The sequence below is a fragment of the Cyprinus carpio genome, chromosome B6 (genome assembly GCF_018340385.1).
Source record: "Cyprinus carpio isolate SPL01 chromosome B6, ASM1834038v1, whole genome shotgun sequence".
Classification (NCBI taxonomy): Eukaryota; Metazoa; Chordata; class Actinopteri; order Cypriniformes; family Cyprinidae; genus Cyprinus; species Cyprinus carpio.
Window position 1 is genome coordinate 15,326,463 of NC_056602.1, and position 25,651 is coordinate 15,352,113.

A 25,651-nucleotide genomic window follows, 5' to 3' on the forward strand; every position below is an offset into this window, starting at 1 on the left:
GCCAGGCAGTGGAAAGCAGAGATGTTTTGCTTTGAGGGGTGAAGTCCTTAAACATTTTCCCTTCACTGTATGGTGGAGGTGGCAATTGAGGATATTGTTCTTGTAGGATGAAAACCTTTCCAAGTGGTTCTAAATGGACAGGCTAGAGAGAGAGAGAGAGGAATGAACTGTGGTCAAAACTTGGGCGGCAGTCTTGGTGGTTTCAAAGGTCCCATCAGTTTAATGGGAAACATTCTAGAATATCAACATGAACACTTGAGCCTGTTGTAAATCATATCCTCCTGATTGGAAATTGCAATCATATTTCAGTGGCTGTCATACCTGCCCTCTGTGATATAATGGATCCAGTTCTTGTTCCAGATCCTGCGTGGAAGTGGAACTATGTCAGACAGTGGTTGTTCACCACACTGAAAGAATGTATTTTATGTATTGTTGCCATGGTTTCCTCTTGCACCATATACTTCCAGGCACTGGGGAATACATTAAGCCTAAATGAGCACATAGGATGTTTCTATGGTGAAATACAGAGTTCATATGAGAGCAGAGATGGAGTCTGGCATTATGAAACTATATTTTGCTCCTCTCTTGAGGCAGGGTGGTTGTGTGAATGAGAAAAGATGTTTAACTGTTTAAATTCTTTCAGTCCTGATCAGTTTTATCATTTTTATTAAAACTCTCTCTCTCTCTCTCTCTCTCTCTCTCTCTCTCTCTCTCTCTCTCTCTCTCTCTCTCTCTCTCTCTCTCTCTCTCTCTCTCTCTGTCTCTCTGTCTCTGTCTCTCTCTCTCTCTCTCTCTCTCTCTCTCTCTCTCTCTCTCTCTCTCTCTCTCTCTCTCTCTCTCTCTCTGTCTCTCTGTCTCTCTCTCTCTGTCTCTGTAGGTCTTGATGCTGAGTTGTACTATGTAAGGGATGATGTGGTGAATCATTATGCCCTTTCCTTCATCCTGCCTGTGCCCAGTGATACTAACAGCCTACATTTCACATGGCACTCCAGCAGCAAGGTTAGCACTGTTCATACATCCTATGTGCTCTACCATTCAAAAGTTTGGTGTCAGTCAGTCAGTTTTTTTTTTTTTTTTTTTTTTTTTTTTTTTACTTTTTATTCATCAAAGAATCAATAAAATCATGGTTTCTGCAAAACTATAATGCAGCCCAACTGTTTTCAACTGTGATAATAATAATAAATGTTTCTTAAATACCAAATCAGCATATTAGAAGGATTTTTGAAGGATCTTGACACTGAAGATTGAAGAAATAGATGCAAAAATTCAGCTTTGCCATCACATGAATTAATTACATTAAAAAATAAATAAAAATAGAAAACAGTTTTTAAATTGTAATATTTCACTATATTATCTTTTTTGTCTTTTAATCACATACTTGTATCAATATCTATATCTTGTCTGCTGTTTAGGTGGATTACAGGTTAGGGTTTCAAGTGGAAAACACTTCAGCTATGGATCAACCTCAGAGCAACATCTCTGCTCAGGGGGAGGTCCCGCGCACTCGTTCAGGTGAGTGAATCATTTTCCGCTCTTTTTTTTTTTTTTAATGTATTTTATATTTAAAAAATAGTGACTCTACCTTTACATATTCTTAAAGGTCTTCACATAAGAAAGGCCTGTTAACTATTGGAAAAAATATTCTTGTCAGACTTTTATTGATGAAAAGATTATACATCACAACTTAAGAACCCACAGCTTTTTTTAAGGTTTTATCTACTCTTAATTCCTGTATGACCTGTGCACAGTCTGCACACCAAGACAAATTCAGTGCGCTAAGCATTTTAATTTGAATGAACAGGCATTAACATTCACATGCTGTCAGTGCAGATGATTTATTTATTTATTTTATTATTTTTTTCACGGAGAGGTGTTAAAATCTCTTTTCCATTGCACTGAAATAAAGCTGGCCAGCCTATACGATTCATTCTTTTGGTCACATGCCCAGAGCCGCTGCAGTTACATTAAACTATTGGTGACTTGGTGGTGACAGTGAATAGCAGAGGAAGAATCCTGAACTGGCTCATCTTGGTGTTGCCTAAGGCTGGCCGCACACTAGACGATTTTCAAATCTTAAACGATTTTAAAATCATTGGAGACCACAAACAATAATTTTTTGCCTTATAATCCTCTGAACGTACACACTAGATGATTCGACCAGACCACAGACCCTCGCGAGATAAAACATGACTAGAGAAGAAAACAAATAGAGGATAATCAGCGTTGTCAGCTGGAGCTCCTGGTGCACGTTCTGTTTCACAGTGAAAAACAAAGTATAAAAAAGAATATGGGTGATGTTCTCTGCTTTCATGGCATGTTTGTGGCTTCCAAGTTTCAGTAACATCCGGTAGGTGACGCTTGCTCGCTCTCATTGGCTATCGCAGGTATCACGATTGAGAATCATGTTTTTTATATATATATAAATTGGGGATCACGATTATCTCACAATTCTGAAGGAAAAAAAGATTAGAAAAACTAAACAAAATAATTTAATAGTGGTTTTGACATTGTTAATTGCTTAAGTCTTTGAAAAAATATATTAATTTGAACAATTAAAAAATAAATAAATGAAGGAGTCAGTGTCTCAATTGATAAAGACTTGTTTCACTATTGGAATCTCCTGAATGAATGATTCAATTACACTTTTTTTTTTTTTTAACTGGCAGTTGTTGCCACCTGCTGGAGGAAGAGTGTAAGCATTACAGTACATACACGTGTTAAGATACTTTAGTTTTGAACACTACTGTAGAGAATAAGTGTTTATACCTAAACTATAAACTTTTATCCCAGTACTTATGTTAATTAAGTGTCTGCAACACAGAAATAATTGTGTGGTTGAAAAGACTTTTTGTGTTGCTCTTTCTGGATCAGCAGCAGCCTGAAAGTATATATAGAAATTAAAACTTTTATTTAGCACACAAGTGATGATAAATACAATAATCATGTTACAAACGAGGCTGTTCTTTCAATTAATCAAAAAAATAAATAAAAAAAAATAATAATAATAATAATAATAATAAATGTGGTTTTTGTTTTTTTTTTGTTTTTTTTTGAGTAGCAAATCAGAATATTAGAATGATTTCTGAAGGATCATGTGACTGGAGTAATGATGCTAAAAATTCAGCTTTGAAAGTCAGCTTTAATTGTTCCTAATAAACTGTTTAACTGCACTTGCAAGTGAATCTCAAGTTATTTTGTGGGATAATTGTCATGTAAATACATGATATTTACATATTATTGTAGCCCAGTTTGTACTGATTGCAGTGTTATTAGACTTTAGCCATGTATATGTTTATAAGCACCTGAAAAAAGCACAAAAGTCAGCGGATGTCAAAACTTCTCCAGGCCCCCAAACCCCCTTAGACCCCAGAAGGTTAACATGGTCAGTGACAAAACGTGCTTCTCATGCTCCTCTGACACTCACGATGTGAAACAGTTGTTATAGACATAAGCTGAATAGTTGTCTTACAGGAATAAGATTGCGTGTGTGTTTGAATTGAGATTGCGATCTTTAAACGATTAATTGTGCAGCTCTAATGTAAACTGCAAATTGTTTTGCGAGGATATCCTAATGTTCTCGCGAGACCAGCCTGATCTCACCGGACACATCGGATCTCGTCCCATCCCTATTTGCGACAATCCATGAACCGGGCCACACCCCCCGATCATTCGGGTGTGCAAATCGGGATTAAAATCGGCCTTAAAATTGTCTAGTGTGCGGCCATCCTAATAAACAGGATAGTGAATCCAAAATCTAAATGGCTCTTTAAAAACACATCAATACTTTTTGCACCACCTACTGTCAGAGAGTTATTTTGCACTTGCATTCAAACTGTCTGACGTTTATTCGCATTGTCTGAACAATGCTAAAATTGGACCAAATCTTTGTACCAGACATTTGTATTGGTGTTTAATTGGTCTTCTCATGTAGTTCAGTAGGATTTTTTAACTTAAAAAGTTAAAAATGAGGCCCTGTATTCATTGTTTACAACTGTTATTAGCAATTTAATAGAGTAACTGAGTATTTAATATAGTAAGTATACTTTCTGTGTGTCACTACAGTGTTCAGAGTGGATCTTTTCTGCTCTGGAAAGGCTGATGGAGAGGCTGTGCTTACGGTGCAGCTGAACCTGACTACACCAGCCAACAACTTCACAGTACTCAACTTCAAACGCAGGAAAATGTGTTACCGAAGTAAGATCTCTTCATACACTTTTTCCTTATTTCCTACAATACATCTGTTTCTTAAGCTCTTCTCGGTGCATGCTTGTTTTGTTTTTGTTTTTTCACATTTTTTCTGTAAGTATGCTGTAGGTTTTGTATGTTTGGCAGATTGTGTGTCAGGTTTTACATAGCCAGAGACTGCAAATATGATAATAACACAAGCTTTCTGTCATATGCTTCCCTAGAGGAACTAGCCAGTGAATTTATTCTCTGCTTATTTGAAGCACATGAGCCAAATTAGCTGCTGGAGAAGAAAAGGAGTTTGTGTATGCCCCAATTTCCTCTCCCTTGTGGAATAGCTGGGTCAGCGTGTGTATGTGGCACTCAAGAAGATATTGTGTGTCTTACACTTTCTGTGGCAGGAGTGAGATTTTACTACCCAGGCAACAATTTACAAACCAAACATAAAAGAGACCACAATTAACCAGTTTATGTGTTTAGGTGAATCTCATGAGACCCATCAAGATTGAGTGTTTTTTTTTTTTTTTTTTCAGATTTTGGGATGAAATTTGAGCAAAATATGTAATTTTCTAGTTCCTCTGATGGGCAATATTCAGTGATATAAAATGGTGTACTGGCATAGGCATTAGACTTTGCTGATCCTTCCCCTTATTTTTTTACTTTACAGGAATTGAGCAGCCGGAGTCCCCCAAAATTCTGCCATTCCCAAACACAACCATACAAATAGACTGTGAGTGTTTGCGATTTATTGTTTGGCCTTTTTAGTAAATGTGGTTCTACAATGAGACAATCTTCACTCTGCTCTTGTAAACACTCTCCTCTCTTTTGCTCTTAGCGAACAGTTCAAATGCTCCCACCACATCCACACGAGTTTTCTACATCAGTGTGTGTGTGTGTTGCATCGTCATCTTTCTGGTAGCCATCATCCTTGCTGTGTTACACCTCCACAGTATGAAGAGAGTGGAAATGGATGACAGGTGTGTATGTATATGCATGCACTTCTGTGTTTGAATGTTCAGTTAGTTTAAATGCACAAAACAGTGTAGTTCTCATATTTTCTCATGATACCCCCCCCCCCCTCCCCATCCTATTTTTTTTTTTTAGATTTTGTGTGGTTCTTTTTTATTATTGTTATTTTCTATTCATTGTGGGTTTATCAAAAGAAGACAGGAGAGGAAAAAAAATCTCTTTCCTGCTAATTTCATACCAGAGAAGGGTATTTTAATTGTGTTTTTCTGAAATTGAATTAGGCATCAGAACAAAGAGCTGTCTTTTTCAGCATTATACAAGGTTGGTAGATTAGATTTTATCTGCTGCTATTTAGAGAAAGAGAGACAGAGCTCCATTTATCTTCTAAAACACACCAACCTCTGAACAAGAATGTGCTCAGACTCCGTTTTCTACCGGTGGATTGTTTGTGCTCCACAGCCCAAGTAGTAGACCAGAAGAAACCAGAACTGTTTAATAATGATGATGGTGAGTCTGTGACATTAGATCATGATTAGGTTCAGTGAGTTTCAGGAGGCTTTCTCCAGGGGCTTCAGTGTTTAACCTTTTGAGTTGAAGTCTAATGGCTTTAATTGGGACAATTACACAGCACTTAGTTTTTAAATGCACTGGGGTTCAGGGCCAGGTAAAACCCTACACCTTCTGAAAAAACAGATGAGTTCATCAGAAAAGAGGCTGTGAAACCATTTAAAATGAAAGACTAGTCTGTTTTAGTAAAATGATTTGAGCTTGTTATAGTAAGTCTTAATATAAGCCCAAGTACCTTTCAAATTGGTGCATATCAATTCCTAAAGTAATTAATTTCTTCTCTCTAAATCTTTTAGCGTCAGCGACAGTGGAAGCTCTCAGGGTCTGTCTCAGCCTTCCACCCAGACCACCCAGTACCTGAGGGCAGACACCCCCAACAACGCTACACCTGTCACCAGTAAGACTACGACCACACCGTGTCTCTCACCCCTGACCTCAGATCAGCAACTCTCTCAAACATCTCAACCATCTGCCGTAACCATCTGCACTCCTCTTCCATGTTTAAAATATCAGAAACCCGTCTCTTTAGCAGGAGAAGTAGCTCAAATTGTAGATATACACCAGCATGATGCTTTGCTCCCCACAGCTAAATTTCACACCTCTGGCTGCATCTTGTCTTGCCCTGTTCACACCAAATGTGCATTCCTTTATAAATGAGGAAATTGGAAACAAATGATCAAATTAGCTAAACTGGAATCATAAGGTTGGTACAAACAGGCACACACAATTTTGCCCTTAAGTTTTGCACAGCAGTGACTTCAGCATTAATTGTTTGTGTGTGATCGGAATGAGTACAAATGTTTCTTGTGTAGCAAACAAAAGTCAGTCTTCTAGTATTTGCTCAATCCGTTGCTGTCATTAAATTAACTAGTGCCACTTTAGTCATTTCTTCACACTTAGGTTGTTGTCTTTTTTTTTTTTTTTTTCATCACGAGAAGTTGACCCCCTCCACCCTTTTTCCAAATTAGGACGCAAATAAGACCAAATCAACAGGAAGTTTCTGCTTTTTTTAAAACATGGTCACTGTTTTCATAGTGGATGAGTTTCTCCTTTCCCTCAAACGACTGGATTGGGCTAAAATTACAGCTTTTCAGGCACAACTGAAAGGCAGGTTGATAAACCTCCCTTAAACTTTCTATTAGTTGAAGTTTGCCAGGTGATCCCATGGGTCTTATATTCACAGTGGCCCCAGAAAATATTTAGACTCTTAAGTAACAAAATAAATGTCTGTCTCTCTCTTAATTAGATATGGAACCTTTTTTTTACCAACTGTTAAACTCACTTCCTGCTTCCAAATATGTCTACTTCCCTATTGTACAGTATGCAAAAAGCAATGTCAAATTAGTAAAATGTCCAAATGCACAGCTTTCATAAAAAAATTATGCCACATTAGAAGTTGTTATATTAGTAAATGACAGGAAATATAGCTTATGTAGGTTGCATAACAATTCAAGCATTGCAAATGTTATAGGTCTAAATTGATTTTATACATACATGCATGCATACAGAATGGTCTAGAAGTAATTTCTTCATCAAATGTAGTACACATTCAATAGTAAGTGTTTTCAGATTCAGCTAAGTACTTTAAAACATTTGGTGTCAACAGTTGTGGGCGATGTTTTAGCAAATACTCTTACTAAAAAGCAATTATGCTGTTAAGTTACTTTAATAAACCAATTTGGAGATTTGATCTGCTCCATTTTGCCCAGGCTGGGTACTGGCATTGTGTTTAGCGCCTCCTAGTGGTCTTACATGCTTGGTGCACTGTTTCATGCTTATACCATGTGTTTTCTCGTCTCACTCTTGTTCTTGTGTGTGGAATAGCTCAGGCACCATCTACCTGCTATGATTATCCATCCTTCATATACCTCTCTCCATCTTTCTTTTTTTGTTCTCTCACTCTGTCCTCCCTCCACCCCTTCCTTTTTCTATCAGATGCTCATACTGGCTCTGCACCCATGCTCCAACTTGCAGGCGCCTCCTTCCCTCACCCTGGTGCCCCCTCACACGAAACCAAAAGTAAGTTCTGCTGCTGTAAAGCAGATAGAGAGAGCAACAGGCAATCATGTTCACTAACCACCTACCTTTAACCTGGTTTCTGCTTCACCATCACCATTGTTTTGGTCTTGCTGGTCTTCACCGAGCTCATTCATTGGTTTACACTATATTACGGTGGTGCAAAGTGCAAAAACATGTTCTCATTCGCATGATGAGAAGGAATATCAGATAGTCATGGTGAATTAGTTCACCCATAAATGGAAAATCTGCCATCGTTTACTCACCCTCATGTTGTTCCAAACCTGTATGATTTTATTATTTTTTTTCTGTTGAGCATAGTTTAGAAAAAACTTTCTGCAATGTCTACTATCAACTGCACTTTTTGTCTACACTACTGTTGAAAAGTTTAAAGTCATTACAAAGATTTTAGAATGTTTTTAAACTGTCTCGTGCTCACCAAGACTGAATTTATTTAATCAAAAATACAGTAAAAAAAATAATACTGTTAAATATTATTACAATTTAAAACCTTTTTCTATTTTAATATTTTTTGAATAGACCATAAGGAATGTTAGCAGTTTTACGTTAGTTACCCATAATAACCACTTGGGGGCAGCATCATGCACTTTTAGTATGAGTGGAGAAGTGTAGTCCAAATTAATCACTGGCTTAAAAAAAACCCTGATTCACTGGCTAGTTGTATTGTTAGTGAAAAGTGATACATTTACACTTTGTTCTGGGTTCATAATCAACTGTATTTATATAATCACTAAGATAATGTTTACCACAAGGCACAGTGAAGTAATGAATATAAACAGGAAGGTTGTAAATATTGATCAGACATGTAGACCTAAAAACAACACATGAGGATATACAATGTTTTTATCAGGATACACAACCACATTTAAACAGCTTTATGTACTGGTATTTGTGCTCACAGTACATTTTGAACCCTTTTCTCTTTTTTTTGGGATGTTCTTGTTTATATAAAGTACTCTGTAGCTAAATGACAGAATAAAACACTCATCTTTCTCTAAACATCTAATACAGTTGACTCTGTATAACTGTGAGATAAAATCAGTTAAACACCAAAACGTGTTGTGCAAGAGTGACACTGCAGTGTTTGCCTTTGGCAAAGCTGTGGTTTTACTTTTATTGATGAAGTGTTTAAATACTTCCAGTTGTTAAAATAACACTGCAGACCTCTGTCATTCTCTGAATTGTTTTTGTTTTGATTAGCCTGTAATAGACTTTTAATTAGTTCTAATGTGAATTGTTAACTCTTATTTTAATGTGATATTTGTGTGTGTGATTGAGGTTATCCCTCGTTGCGGATAGAGAAGAACGACTTGAGAAGCGTCACTCTCCTTGAGGCCAAGGCAAAGGTCAAAGACATCGCCATTTCCAGAGAGAGAGTCACACTCCGTGACGTCTTGCATGAAGGTATCTAATCCCAGAAGCCCCGTAGACAGCAGCAAGTTAATACTGTGCATTTGAAAAACTCAATTCTTAAGTACTCTGTCCACCTCAGTTCCATTGAGACTTCCATCTTTATAATAGTGGTTCTTTTGAATGACCAGTTCAGCTGAAATTGCATCATGGCAAACAAATGCGTCATTTGGCCACTCGGTTTGAGGTTAGACACTTCCCCCTGCTAATAATTTTGTTGGATCACACAAGAGCTGTGCTCCAGCGGGAAATCTGCACTCAAGCACTAAATTGGAGTCCAAACAGAAAAGCTCTCTGCTGGGCCTTGTGCCAGCACAGCTCTGGGCTTGCACAGAAGATGTTGACACAAATGTCATTAGTCACATAAGCTATAAAACATAAACATAAAACTGCATCAAGAACACGCCTTGTTTGACTTGCATTCTTGCAAAATCTCAATGCAGTAGTTCCCCACTGTAGCATCTTTTTTTCCAACAGTGAGACTTTCATTTTGTACGTGTGCCCACGAGCTTGAAGCTGATTTATTATTTATAAGAGGTTATTGTGTTTTAAGTGCTGACTTGGTAAACTAAAGCTGGTTAATCTGATTAAACCAATTTTATTGGACGTTTGGGGGAATGTCAGATTAATCCTTTTTGAAGGGCCCATTTGCTTTTGTGTGTGTTTTTTTTTTTTTAATGATCCGCTAAATACTTTTTATTTGAATGGCCTTATGAGAAGCACAAATTTCAAAGTTCTTTTACTTATTAAATATTTTCTGCAATTGCTTTGTGGTAATACCAAGGCCAAAAACACAAGGGCATGGCTCCTTTTAATCAAAAATGAAAAAATTGTCTGTTTATCCTTTTGCTGTCCCAAACAGTATTACCTTTTCTTTTGTCCAACACAAAAAGTGAATTTTTGGAAAATATCCTTGCTAGCATTTTCCATATAATGAGAGTGAATGTGAAACGAGGGCTGTCAAGCTCTGAAATGACGAAATAAGCAACTTGAAAGTATCATAAAAGTAGTTCAAACGTCTTGTAAAACCATACAATAGGAATGAGTGACGCACGGAACGAAATCAACATGTTAACTATTAATATTTGAAACCATATTTAATAATAACAGAAGCAGCAATAATGATATTAACAGAAGACTGAATTTTTTGCATAAATGTAAAAATTATAATTAACCCAAACATTTTTAAGCTACAGTTTTAAAAGGTTTAGATGTTATTAGGCTAAAGAGTACTGAACAAGTTCACTGGTGTAATTAAACAATAAAAAGTAAAAATACATTGCTTTAAAGTCCATTTTGAATGACATATCAGAATTATTCATGTTTTCATTACTAGAATACAATACATTATGAAACAAATGTTAAGAGCATTTTTAGTGGGGTTTTTTTTCTGTTTTGAGGGGTTTTGTGTTATTACACGGACATGTAATCTGCAAATGACATGCAGATCTCATGAACACATTTTTTGCCACCCAACAAAAAATTTAACACATTTATTGTATGATAGTTTATTTTGCCCCAGGAATTTCTATGCATTCACACAAAATTTACACTAAAAGTTATCATAATCACTCATCTTAAAATAAAATTAAAAAAAACTTAGCCAATATAATCATTATATTACTTCAAATTCATTTCCATTGAGCTTTAAGTATGTAGATATCTAGTTGACTGCAGGGCATTGACTGTGTGTTGTGAACTGAATCAACTGATTGATTGAAAACATTTTAATGACAGCATTGCTACTTCTCTGTTGAACGCTCCAAGGAGAGCTAGGGATGTCTAACTTTAACAGACTCGTGAACTTTTCAGAAAGCAGCAATGCAGGTCAAATTGATCTTGCATTGGTGTTCACGCACTTGGATAGAGTACATTTTAGGTCTATAATGATGTAAGGTCTGTGCCATTCCCGAGCTGGGAAACTTTGCCTTTTTATAGTAGAACAGAGTGCATGTTGCCTCTTAGGACATTCAGTGCTTAGTTTCTTGACAAAACTTAAGCAACCATTAAAGACGTCTTCCTACCAAGATCTTCCCCCTGATGTCCAGTATAATGATCATGCTTGTCTCATGTGTAACTGCAGTTATCCTTTCGCTTAGCCAGATTATCATAAACTACCTAAAGTAACTGAAACGGAAACCCAGCCGGTTGCATAATGTATAATGCAATGTGTATGCTTTTGCTTTTGTTTTTTTGTTTTTTGGAAGGTTAGATGCAAGTTCTGCATTGCAACCAAGAAACACACCATCCATGGAACATGTTGTACTTTTGCTCAGTACTTTTGTTTTTACCAGTACAAGTAACATGCGCAGTATCACACTTTACATAACTTTATTTCCCAAAATGTTGTGACCCTTTTTACTAAAGCTCTTTTGACACTATTGATCACAATATGCTTGCATTCATTAGTGTTCCTATTTAAATAAAGAGAACTCAACGGTAATTACTAGCAGGAATTAAAGCAGTCTTCTTTGAGATAAAGTGGCATGTTATAACAAGCATGGCAGCAAGAGAGGGGATAAGGATCAGATAAGAGGGAAAAGTAGTAGACAATGTGTTGCTGGCCTCTAGCATTAGTAACACTACCCCTAATTCAGCCTACTCTGAGGTCTACTGCTCTGCAAGATGCACTGATCCATTACATGGTGTCATCTGAGCTTATGGGAACTACAGCTATGTCCAACTGTCTGTAGAACACCAAAAAAGGTGAGAAACTGTCCTGCGCCTGCTGGTAAATCCATGCTATGTTTATTCTCAGAGGTCATCCAGGATACCTGTTCAGACCTGCTGTGCAAAAGTTGACATGTTGTTTTATCCCAACGATGCAGTGAAACTAGAAGCGGAGGACATACAGCGAAATACATGTTTGTTTTAACTTTTCATGATATTTAAAATACATGAATGTTGAAGGCAGTCCTTTAACCCTAACACCGTTCATTGAAACCTATTCATTGAGACTGATTCATTTCTTTGAATCAGTTCAAACAATACAACTCACGTACTCTAGTTTTTGCTACTGAAGTTTAAATCAGAGATGTTTGTGTTGTTGTGTCATGTTTGTGAGTTGCAAAATTGGAGAGAGGGATCTCAAAATTAGTCTGACAGCCTGTTTACTTGCCAAAAAAAGTGTTTAACATGTTGCTTAAGCAAATAATTGTGAATAAATATATATATATATATATATATATATATATATATATATATATATTATATAATTCATTATATATTGGCCAGCCTTATGTGAGACAATCTGTACAGTATTTTAGTGTGTGCATATTTCTATTACCTGAGATAGAGATTTCATAATGTCAGCTGGTTACCTAAAGTGACTCTTTGATCCTCAGGGACCTTTGGCCGCATTTTTCATGGAGTCTTGCTTGACGAGAAGGACCCAAGCAAAGAGAAACAAGTCTTTGTGAAAGCAGTGAAAGGTAAATCCTCTCTTTTAACTCTCATTTGATATGTCCCTAGAGTACAATATTCTAAAAATGAACCATTTAACCCTTTAGGCGCCAGGGTTTTCTGGAAAAAATGCTGGATTTTGACATCAAGATTTCAAAAGCTTGTGGCTTAAAAGGGCTTAAAGATAGATATCTACTGTAACTTAGAAAAATGTTGGGCATGAGCGAAAGTTTATGTGGAGTGTAAATATACTTGTCTAATTTGCATATTATGACATCATCAGGGGGCGGCCATCTCAAATTTCATAATATTCAGGAAATAGTAGATTTTGAATTGATGTTTGAACTTATTTGCATGTGGTTTTTTTTTTTTTTTTTTGTCTTTTTATCCTCATTCCAAATGATTAGAAAATAGGAAACCAACAATAAAACAGGAGAAAGTACTAAATTATTACTATATTACAATACTATATAGTAGTAAAATGCATGTGAACAGTAGACTACTTTTTGATCAGTTCATCAGTCATAAACAGGAAATAATAAATATTGAATGGATGTTTGAATTTATTTGCATGGTTTTTATTTATTTATTTTTTTTGTCTTTTTATCCTCATTCCAAATGATCAGGAAAAGAGGAAATCAACAGCAAAACAGGAGAAAGTAGTAAATTATTACTATATTACTGTGCCATAGTAAAATGCATTTGCCTATTTTTTTTGATCAGTTGACCAGCTATCTGCCTAATCAGGTATCTAGGTGACACAGTTTATAGTTCTTGTGAGTATGGTACCTCTCATTGCATGGCATAGCACACCTACTCCACACTGACTGCACCTGTACTTGTCTGCCGGCGGCCCTTAGAGCATGCGCAATCAGCAACAGCTCTCCTATGGACACTACAACCACATTCACCCCTGCCACCCCCATCCCCATTGGGCAAAGGGTCGAAATGATCGCTTGTTTGTGCTTCGTGAACATTCTCGCCTTGCACGGCGGCACCATTATGCTGCAAAGATGTACCGGGAGAAGCGCGACTATTAGACGACCGATCGTCATTTCCAAAAGGCAAATATTCCCCTTCAGAGTAAGAATCGGCGAATAACATTTGCAACACATCCTCACGGTACAACTTTTCCGACATGATTGAAAAGAACTCTTTTCTCAGGAAAATCATTTGGTATTGTTTGTGATAATGAACCTCTTTGTGAAAGTTCATAATACAATAATGAAAATGGGGTGTTTTATAATATTGATAATATAGTTTTCAGTTATGACATCAGTTTCTCTAGAAAATAAAAATGCCATGAGAAACTTAAGCACTTCCCGTCACCACTTAATTTGCCCTTGTGCCCTGTTTACCCAGCGCAGGACTGGTGCCAACCACCAGACAATACGACTGTACCAGCCTCTGCTGTGCCAATCTGTTAAGTTTCCACCCCAGCCCTTGCCCAGGGGACAGGAAACAATACACTTCACACATACTCTCCAAGCATCCGTCAAAAGCTGTGCTCCAAGATAAAACCAGACCTCTGTGAACTCATTCTAAATGTGTTCACTCAGCCAGCAATCTAGGAGACTGGCTGAAAGGAGTTAGGCTGCTTTTAAAGTAATCAAACTTTCTCAACTGCAAGGTGGGGGGTTGTTCAGGACCTATATTCACCTTTACTAACAAGGACTTGCCTGATGGGGCAAAACAGATCAAATAAGATCCAACAGAGCATTCACTTGATTTAATGTTTTTAAATGGATAGTTCACAGTAAAAAAAAAAAATTGGCTTAGACCTCTATGGCTTAATTTCTTCTTTGGAACTCAAATGGTGAATCTAAAAATAAAGTATTGTGACTCCAAAAATGCTGACAAATGCATCATAAAAGTAGTTCATATGCCAAAGGAATGCATTGTGTGAGGAACAAATCTACATTTTTTATGACCCTTTTTTTGCATTATTTTCGAAAGCTATAATCCCTGTTCATTGTAAGTGCATGGAAAAAAAGTTTAAGGGAATAATGACACAATCCTTTTAATTTGACAGTAGCTATGTTTCCATCTAAGGTTACGAATTAAACTTGAGCACAAAATTGGAATATCGCATAAAACATTTGTGAATAAAGGACTGTTTCCATCTAGTGACTTCCTGATTAAGTTGCGCTAAATATCACAAAGAAAAATTACATTTGCTGCAGTAAGAGAAAATGCTGTATAATTTTTGTATACAATAGATTATGATGAGCATCAGAGCATGCAGAGATGAAAAGTGGACATTGCTCAACAAGAACTAGAATTTCGGATGCTGTGAGATCGGTCCAGTGAGAGTAGTCCAATGAGATCGGTCCATTGGATGGTCCAGTTTTATGCTGTCCCATCGCAAAAAAAATTTTTATGCGATATACCAAAATTAGTTGAACGGAATCATAGCTTAATGAATTTGACTAAATGTTCAAATATTTCCTCTATCCTTTAGTGTTGCTTGACATTTAGGATCTGGCTTTTTCCAGGTCTTTGAGGGTTTACTTTATTTTGAGTGGTGTGTGGAGGGTTGAGAAGACTTAGTCAGTTGATTTTCTCAAGTTTCCCTCAAGATTGGGTAGTCCAGGTTTGCGTCACACATCCTTGACTGTTCTTGCATTTGGCTGTGCAGATCACGCCTCAGAGGTACAGGTGACCATGATGCTTACAGAAAGCTGTAAACTACGGGGCCTTCATCACAGGTGAGTTACAGCCACCATGTGCTGCTTTCTTGACGCTTGAAAAATTTGCTCTATTGCAAAAACTGCTATGTCATTCTCCTATTATAGCATTTTTGTGCAGAATCATTTGTTGTATTTACTATCTATCTATATCTATATATATATATGTATATGTATATATATATATATATATATATATATATATATATATATATATATATATATTATATATATATATATATATATATATATATATAAAATATAATATGTATGTGTATATGTATATATATGTATATGTGTGTGTGTGTTAAACCTCAGCTTTAATCCAATCCTTTCATATATGAACAAAGCTTGCCATAGATGTGTTTTGAATCACAGGGACCTTATCACGGCTTCTTACATTTTGAGCACGGAATACCTATAGAATTCAATTCAAATAACAAAAAATCCCTGTAACGTCATCAAACACGCATGCTGATTAGACGTTTTGAGATATTGACATAATATACTTGTGTATATAAATATAAATTACCATACTTTCATGAAATGTAAATTAACCCTGTCCACGTTGGAAGCATGTTGTACAATGTTTGAATGCTGTGAACGCAAAATCTATCTATTATTAAGACAAAAACTAGTGTAAATAGATCACTAAAATACACTTCACAAATCTAGTGACTAGTAGGGATGGGTCACGATTTTCGAATATTCGATTAATCGATTTAATTACAGAATATCGATTAGGATGTGCGATTATTTTCTAAGGATGTGTGAACCGTGCCCGAGCGCGCCTGACCCCCCAAAGCCCGGTTCGGTTGACTAATGTGATAGCAGGGATAGTGTAGCAGGGAACTACTGATACGTGCAGCATGATTACATGAACATTTCTGAGCGGCAAACGCAATAGATCTATAAAACAATATGTAGTGAGAGGGTCTTCTGTGTCACCGCGTCCCACTGTGCTGAGCGAGAAACTTCCTGTTTCCCACGTATTAAGTCGTGATTACGAGCTAGCTGCATTAAAATGATTTGTTATTTGTTGAAAGAATAAAATTTAATATTCCACTGGTTGATAACCATAAACACTTAGGCTACTGCCCATATATAGAAATTTTTTTGACTCTGTTATGTTGATTTTTCTGAAGTAAATAACGTTATGTGACTATTCACAAGATTTTAATTATGGTATAAATGCTTGGAAATAATATGTAACGTTTTAATCGCAATAAGCTTTGGGCTTTATTTTTTATTATAACACAAAACCTTAGCCCTTTGTCAATTTTAAGATAAAATACAAACAATAATTTTTTTTATGCTTCTTAATTTGTAGTGAGAGATTCGCCTCCTTTCAAGCTGCATGTGAATCAATTATATTTTCCTGTTTAATTTTTGCAGCACGAAATAAAAAAGAAAAAATATTTGAGTGCATTTTGAAAAAAAACAAAAAAAAAACAACAATTTAATACAAACGAGTGTCTCGTAAAATAAATCAAATTGAGTTAAAAAATCGTCAGTAAGCCTATTGCTGTTTTTCATGTTAAATGTGAAGAATGACAGGTGCCACATACTTTTTTTTTTTTTTTTTTGGCAGAGTATATTATACAGGTGTAATATATTCACTTTTACTTCACGCAATGTAACATGATTTTATTATCGTAATTTTGACTTTATTCCTAAAATATTATAACGCTAATCTGATGTTTATTTTTTTTGAGAAGGCTAAACTTATCAAAAATGCTCAACTCACTGTCCTGCGCTGGCCGCTTTGTAGGTTATTTAAAAAAAACAAACTTGAATAAAACAAACATAAAATGTTCCAATCATATTTCTGAATTAAATTAATAAAGAATCGAAACTAAATATGACCACTTTGCCATTAAAAACCAAAACTAAACTATATGTCTGCATCTGCAATCGCGGTCTTGTTTGGTGAGGACAAAAACAAAAAAAACAAACAAACAAAATAATTAAATACTGCCAGGACACGTGCCCACCTGTCCATATCGACCCCATGGACTGGTGGAAAACCAACGACCACAAATACCCCCGACTGGCAAAATTAGCAAAGGCTTACTTGTGTGCCCGAGACATCTTTGCCATCAGAAAGGGTGTTTTCTGCGATTAATGTTCATGCTCATTTTTTAAATAGAAATGTCCTAGGCTCCTACAGCCTTGTGAGCAGATGATAATCGACGGACTGTTATGTTAATAAGTGCCGTCATTCAGTTATGTTATATTACTGATCAAAGCAATCACAAAAACATCACTTGGCTTAGGATAGAATATACTATAATGACTTCAGGGGTGCCCAACCCTGCTCCTGGCGATCGACTGTCCTGCATTGTTTAGCTTCAACCCTAATCAAACACACCTGCCTTTAATTTTTAAGTGAGCCTGAAGACCTTAATTAGTTGCTTCAGGTGTGTTTGATTAGGGTTGGAGCTGAACTATGCAGGACAGTCGATCGCCAGGAGCAGGGTTGGCCACCCCTGCTCTAATGAATTAAACAGTTTTTTATCATACAGATTGAAAGCCTGAATAGTCTCTCTCCATCTCTCTCTTTTTATGGGTGTGTGTTTATGCGTGCGTGGGTGCGATTTTCGACTACTAATCGAATAATACCCAGCGATTATCTAATATTACTTTTGCTTAAAATGTACATCCCTAGTGACTAGTCGTTCTCTGGTGTTGGCTGTCTGACAAAAGATCTGAACTAATCCAGTTCTGGATTCAAGGCCCGGGCATTTAATATACACTAATATAGAGGCTTACTGGTACCACATTGGTTATCTTATATCAACAGATATTACAAAAATTGATCAGTAATTTATATTTCTGAGTAACTTGAAGTGAGGCTTCAAAAAACAGTTACATATAATTTTTACTGAATGTTAAAATCGAATTGTTATTGTGTATTATATTGTTGTGATGCCTAAATTCACTTGTGGCATTTTTTTCTTTTTTTTTTTCTTTTTTTTTTTTGGTCTTATGTTTTCTTTTATTTAGAAATAGAATTATTTATTGAATTATTTTAGCTAATTTTAATATCAGCCATTTATTGGCCATTGGTTATCTATTTTTATGATGAAAAGTACTGAGACCTATGAAAACTAAAAATATTCATACTGAAAAAAAAAAAACACTAACAAAATTAACAAAATTAAAGTATACTGTACTTTTGACTTGAACTGCAATGGAAATTAAATTTTAAACTGAACACTAATTTTGTAATCCTGGTGTCCATCTGTTAGTATCACTTCACATAATATGTAATATCACTTCATCTTTATTCATAATCATTTTCCTTATATTAATATAGCAGCATTACAACAGCCCTGAGGTCAAACTTTCTGTTTAGATTTTTCCGTTTCCCGCTTGGTTGCCTTTTGGGATGGGCTCAGACCCATATCCTGTCCTGAGTGTTCGGAGTTTGCAGTCACGCAGCCCCGTGTCTGAGGTTAAACGGTCAGCACAGCCTGTGACTTAAATTTTTTCTCGTCAGAAATGAATCACTGATTAAAATTAGTCTTGTACAGACTTTGTGTATCATTGCTAGTGGGAATCTAATAACAGGAAGTCTCTAATTCTTGTTTTAATTGTATTCCCCAGTCCCCACTCATTAAATGTGTAGTTGTACACTTGTTTTGTGTTTTCCTGCAGTAATGTGTTTGAAATCTTAACCTATTTTTCTGGTTTATTCACTCTTAGGAACCTGTTACCCATCAGCCACGTGTGTATAGAAGATGGTGAGAAGCCCATGGTCCTGTTGCCCTATATGAACTGGGGAAATCTTAAGCTTTTCCTGCGCCAATGTAAGCTTGCTGAGGCCAACAACCCACAGGTCAGACTTCCACAAATGTATTTTTATTTCATTGCTCTGATATTAATTTAGTTGAAAAAAACCCAGCACACTTATTTTACTGGTTGTTTGATTTAACATGGAACATTTAAAATGCATCGACATTTGCACAGAGAGTTTAAAAAAAAAAAAAATTTGAGTAGTGTGAATTCAGCTAATGCTAAGTAGTATAATGACACTCCTGCTGCTATTAGCTATAAATCAGTCTGAGGCAGGTGTTTATATTAGAGACCCTCCAGCAGAACACCTGGAGTGTTAAGATTATCCTGATTTAATTGCTGCCTTCTAAACAGTGAATTCATTGTGCAGATCCTCTGTCAACATCGAGTGAACTTTCTATGATAGGTGCTTTACAGTAGTTCACTGTTCACAATCGAGCCTTTGTTATGTTAACCCTGGGCAGCCTTTCATTCAGCTGCCACTGAACCCTCTTCAAAGACAAGATTACAGATATTGGATCAGTAAGCCCAGTGTGTTTTTAAAATGGTTAAATGGGCGCTTTAAGCTGTAAATTTTTCCTCTTCAAGACCAAGCTTGTTGTGGCAGTGTTGTTATACTTCCTGCTTCAATGCACAATTGTCTGTTTTTGGAAAAGCATAAATCATGTAAACTACCCATGCTATATTTAATACCCTGCATTTTGGCATTGAAAATGGATGATTTATTTTAGTATTTACTGCCAAAATTTTCACCTCTCACCTGAACTGAATCTTAGATATATGTCTGTGCAAAACTACATACTTTAAAAATAACTCTGTCTGAATGAGTAGTCAGTCTTAAAGTAGCACTGTATAATTAGGCTGGTTTAGGGTCTTGTACACTGTCCACCAGATGCTCATCAAACATCTGGACAGAAACAGACTGAATGGAGCAATACGCAAGGACCCTGAGACCCGTTTTTAAAAGTTAACGCCCTAGGGAAGTGCAACATTGCTTTCTATGTGCATTACTGCACATAGACCAGCATTTAATAAATAATGCTTGAATGTAGATGAATCAAATAAATAGGGTATAGATTATCTGCATAAGCTATGCATGTATGATTTATTGCTGGTGTTATATTTTGTGTATATACACAACCATTCAGAATTTTGAGTAGGGTTTTTTTATGCTTTTGTTCCACAAAGACACATTATGTTGATCAAAAGTAGCAGTAGAGACTTGTTGATAGTTTTCTATTTCAAATAAATGGCATCTTTTTAATTTTTCTACTTAAAAATTATTAGTTATTATACAGTATTAGTATTAGTTATTATACAGTTTCCACAAAAATATACAAAACCAAAACATCAAAAAAGAATTATTAATGAACAATCATCACTCAATGAAGACTGAAGTAATGGCTGCTAAAAAAAACAGCTTTGGCATTACGGGAATAAATTACGATTTAAAATGTCACATCAGAAAACAGTCAATTTAAAGGTGGGGTAAGTGATTTCTGGTAGCCAATGTTGATATTTCAGATCAGCAAAACAAACACGCCCCTACCCGAAAAGGGTCCCACCCCTGTTTTGATAGCTCCGCTCCACACATACATACGCAACCCAGGGAGCGATTATGGCAGAATATTTGCTTTATTAAACATATTTTCTTACTTTTCGGACACACTTTGGGAGCTGATGCTTGAAACAGACTGTGGATAAGGATTAGATGCTCCAGGCTTATAGGTTGTGGAAATTAATGTGTCTTTATCATAGCTGAAGTTAATGACAGTACGATTGCAGATGAACAAACAAGTGAACATGAAACACGAGCATATTCAAGCAAAACCCAGCATATATTAGTTCTGTGAAACAAAGCAAAACCAATGTTACTAACCTTTCGAGAAGAAACAAAGCAACCTCTGAATCGGATCGCAGGCCTACCTGCTCCTTGAGTTTTCTCCGGCGCTGGAAAGCCGATCCGAAATTTACAAGGGTCCTACTTCTTGCCTCATCGTAAGCCTTCTTTTGTTCCACGGACATTTTCCTCTTTTGTTTTTTAATCCGCCATCTCTATCTTTCTGTCGTCGCTCAGCTCAGCTAATGTCCGTCCTGTGCACGGAGCGCTCTCTCCTCCACATCATGAGTAGACACGCCCCTTACTGCTGATTGGCTACAAGTTTGTTTTGGTACTTGACCCGACTCGGGTTTTCTAAAGCATTTTTGAAAAAAAATCCATACACCACCTTTAAGTTCTAATAATATTTCACAATATTACAGTTTTTACTGTATTTTTGATCAAATAAATGCAGCCATTGTGAGAATAGACTTTTAAATGATTGTATATCAGCCAGTGTTGTATACTTGTGTATGGTAATTCTCCTGTTTTTACTTTTAGATTACCTTTGCAGTCAAAATTATTATTTTCCATATTTTACATTAGGGTGTGAATCGGCACTGGTTTCACAATTCAGATCAATTACGATTATCATGTCAACGTTTCGATTCAATTCGATATCACAATGCATCATGATAATATCAAATTTATTTTGTGCATTTTTATTAAATTATATAAGCAGGCTACTTTTTAAAATGGTTAATTAATATATAATTCATTATTGTTAGGAATTAAAAGTAAATATAGCTTCAAAACATACAAGCAAATATAAGACAAAAAGACAATTACAAGTGATAAACAAAAAAGCACTTTTAGTATCTGGGAGTGCTTTAAGTATCCAAAGTTTACAGATAATCATAGTTATGGGTTTTTCTTTTTTTTCAGCATTATTGGCATTTGATTATTACTGATGAGACCATAACACTGGCAGCTTTCATAGACTGCATTCACACTAATGCACAGATTTATTTTCACATATCAGATGTTTTGTTCTGTTCTGAAAACAGAACTGACTGTTTACATCAATTTCGTATCATAAAAGTAGATGCAAGTGCATTTAACCGCAGCCGTGAGCTTCATTACAAACAAACACAAAAGCGCATGTGAAAGTCTGTCAGTACGTGAGTTTTGTGCATCTAATATGTACTGCATTCCAAACGGCAGAAATTAAAGTATATCTAAAGTAAAAGACTAAAAATAACAGCAAGTGGAAGCACTGTCAAGCAATGTGTCTCACAGTGCATATTCTGTGCAATGAAGCCTGCTGCATTTGTCTCTAGCGCACACACGTGCTATATGTGGAAAAAAGCCAAGCTCTGATTTAGAAAGAGAGAGTGCATTTTTAATAACCCCTCTGACAAGCGTATGCAAATTACGTCATAGGCTATAATCGTTTGTGGTCTATTACTGCATTGATGCAGAATCGTCCACCTCTGCATCGCGATGCATCGATTAATTTCAACACCCCAATGTGATGCCTAAATTCACTTATAGCATTTTAAAGGTGCCAAAGAATTCAAAAAAAATTACTTTTATACTTTTCTGTTGTGTGGCCGCAGTGTGTGAAAACAACCAGCCTATAAGGTAAAAATCCACCCACTCATTTTTTATAATCCCAATAAATCATAAACAGTCTCTCCACACTAGCAGTTCCAGATTTCTCATTACTATGACATCATACTCTGGGAAAGTCCCGCCCATCTGTGATGGTCACTGCCCTATTAGCATATACACAGCCCTGAGTGAGAAACAGCAGTCTGCCATTACTGTTTTCTTGCTGTAGCTGCCGGAGATACAATGTCAGCGCCAAAGAGGCATTACTATTGTCGTGTGTTGGGATGCACCAACGAACATAGGAGTCTCCATAGACCGCTGAGGACACGGTGGTTAAATTTTATTTTCCAAGAAACTGACATGGAAAAAATGGAAAAGTCCTATATGTTTGTGCTAATCATTTTACACCGGACTGCCTCACAAACGAGGGTCAGTTCAGCGCTGGAGTTGTGCAAAGGTTGCTTCTGAAAGATGGATTGATACAATCGCTTCGTGCGCAAACGTCCAGACTACAGACCTAGTAAGCATCATGCGTCATGCGTCATATTTTGTTTTCCAAAATAGCTTCTTGGCTCTCTGTAAGGCTAATGTTGCTAAAGCTACCACTGTCTCTGCCTGTTTTCACTGATGCTGCCTTCACATGCTACCAGAATGATTGTAAATAGGAATGTGGTAGTAAAAATTGCATTTGGAAGCAATGCAAAGTCGGTAACACGCTCATCACCAGTTAAGCCGTAACACCGGTATGCCCGCGAGCATGAGCTCTTAAAGCTCCACACTCTTCTGAAAAGGGAGTCGGGTCACCAGCTCATTTTCATTTAGAGGGACAAAAACACAAAAATGGCGCGTTTTGGGTTGTACCCTAAAAGTGGCAATTTCAACAAGCTATAAAAAAAAAAATATTTTGAGAAAATTTCACATACACGCTCTGGAGACATTATAGACTTATTTTACATCATGTAAACTGGGCATAATAGGGCACCTTTAAAACAGCTTTTAGTTATCATTTTTTACAACATTTTTTACAATATTGTAATATTCGACATTTTATAATTATCAGCTAAACTAAATCATTGCTCTCAAGTGATTTGCAAATCTTGACTCCTCAAAGAAGGGTTTAGCATGTTGACAGAAACACACTTGCTGTTAACTGCTGGCACACTAAAGCACACCCTCTCAGAGAATTTACGTGTCTAAATCGATCCCCCTTAAGGCATGACAGCTAAAAAGAAAAGGTTGAGATTTAAAAGACACTCTCATTGACCCATCCCTACCTTCTACATGTTCGACATGTATTCTCTCTTGAATAAACATTTCAGTCTAATGCACACTGAACAAACAGGAATGAGCATGCACCATCGAACTCATCTGACACCTGAGTTTGTCATACACTGCAATTATTTTGTTCTAAAGCCTTGTGTATAGTTCATCTGAAAGGCCACTCATCATGTTATGTCTTTGTCAGTTAGCACCCAGGGTTTCTTGTTGTGTCTTACTCAAGATAGATTATACAAGGATGCCTGCAGTTGAGCCACTCCCTCTAAAGAGTTTATGTTTAGTGAGGTAACTGTCATTACATCAGGCGTCAGACTCTTCCTACCAAATGAGATTCAGCAGAGGAACTTGTTGCTCCATCAAGTCTGGTTTCCTAAGAGGTGAACCGTAACCACAAGCATCTGTTTACCCACTTGTCATGCATCTCACTTTTTGCATCTTGGTTTCTCTTGCTTGAACCTCTCTTATTAAAATGTACTGCATTTTTTTAGACTTGAAGTGACCCGTAAAATGTCTTATTGGTCTCACAACCACTCTCTCTCTCTCTCTCGTGTTACCCACACAGGCAATCTCTCAACAAGACCTGGTCCACATGGCAATACAGATTTCATGTGGGATGAGCTATCTGGCACGGAGAGAGGTTATTCACAAAGATCTGGCTGCCAGAAACTGTGTGTAAGTGCCATTTTTTTACCTCATTTTCTCCCACAATTTACCATTTTACATCAACTGTCCTTCAGACGTCAGTATAAAGCTGCAGTTGCTATGATAATGACTGTTCAGATGTGTATTATCGCAATTATGTAATTGATAATTGCAAAATAAATAAAAGAAAAATATTGAAATCATTTCATTTATTTATTCCTCCGTGCATTCTTTATCATCCATTTGCATTAGAATATATATATATATAATTTATTATTATTTTTTTTTTTTTTTTTAATTATTTACTTATTTTTGTAGAATTGATAACAGTATGCAAGTGAAGATCACAGACAATGCGCTGGCCCGTGATCTCTTCCCCATGGACTATCACTGCCTCGGGGACAATGAGAACCGACCCGTTCGCTGGATGGCTTTGGAGAGTTTGCTTAACAATGACTTCTCTAGTGCCAGTGATGTGGTAAGAGTCACTGCTTCTTTATGCCTTTTTTTGCAACAGACTCTAACATGCACAAACATAATATTTTGTTTCATACATTCATTTTGTTTTTCTCTTCATATGGATAATTCGCCTATAAAAGAACGTTGTACCTTTTTAGTATTTTCTTATGGCACTGGTAAAATCATTATCATTTTTAAGATTCGTGACTGTGTCCCAGATCCTGGTAACAGATTTAAAATTGCATAACTTCTTTGACGTCATATCTGCTCTATCATGCATTGTTACTGCTGACAATTACAGTAATCATGCTTTAGGTGCCCATGAACTTGTTGAGGCCTGTATTGTCAGCTGCATTCAGCAATATCACAGTAAACACACATTTGAATTTCCCTAATATGTTTATATTCAGAATAATAGTCCTGTAATAGGTGTACAATCAAATTTAAGAGAATTTGGCAAGCATATGTGCACAGTGCAAGGTAAAGGGAGAGTTCACTCAAGTGAAATTACCACCATTTACTTACTCTGTCGTTCCAAACTCCAAAGACTTTATCTGTGAAACAAATTAATGTTCTGTTACTCAGCTGAAAGTCCACAACATCAGAACATTAATGCTTCACAGAGTTCATAAAGACATTGTCAAAAAAAATGCTTATGAATTCTTCTGAATTGACACGATCACTTTACATGGTAAACTGATTTAATTTAGGCTTTTATTCACATGTAAATCTTGATCAATGCACATACATGGAGCATATCAGATATGATAAAGAAAACTCAAAT

The 25,651-nt window shown here is 36.4% G+C and overlaps 1 protein-coding gene across 2 annotated transcripts in view; it reads left to right on the forward strand.

The window, feature by feature from the left end:
- Window positions 1-25,651, forward strand: part of ryk (receptor like tyrosine kinase) — a 61,136-nt gene that overhangs the window by 31,778 nt on the left and 3,707 nt on the right. The window contains exons 2-14 of one of the 2 annotated variants that reach the window (XM_042725841.1): window positions 878-999; window positions 1,413-1,512; window positions 4,063-4,194; window positions 4,853-4,915; window positions 5,021-5,162; window positions 6,018-6,118; window positions 7,657-7,740; window positions 9,037-9,162; window positions 12,513-12,599; window positions 15,209-15,278; window positions 18,966-19,098; window positions 24,329-24,438; window positions 24,727-24,886. In XM_042725841.1, coding sequence (XP_042581775.1) covers window positions 878-999; window positions 1,413-1,512; window positions 4,063-4,194; window positions 4,853-4,915; window positions 5,021-5,162; window positions 6,018-6,118; window positions 7,657-7,740; window positions 9,037-9,162; window positions 12,513-12,599; window positions 15,209-15,278; window positions 18,966-19,098; window positions 24,329-24,438; window positions 24,727-24,886 — 1,430 coding nt within the window. The remainder of the gene's footprint in view (window positions 1-877; window positions 1,000-1,412; window positions 1,513-4,062; window positions 4,195-4,852; window positions 4,916-5,020; window positions 5,163-6,017; window positions 6,119-7,656; window positions 7,741-9,036; window positions 9,163-12,512; window positions 12,600-15,208; window positions 15,279-18,965; window positions 19,099-24,328; window positions 24,439-24,726; window positions 24,887-25,651) is intronic. The other variant, XM_042725842.1, reaches the window with a different exon arrangement.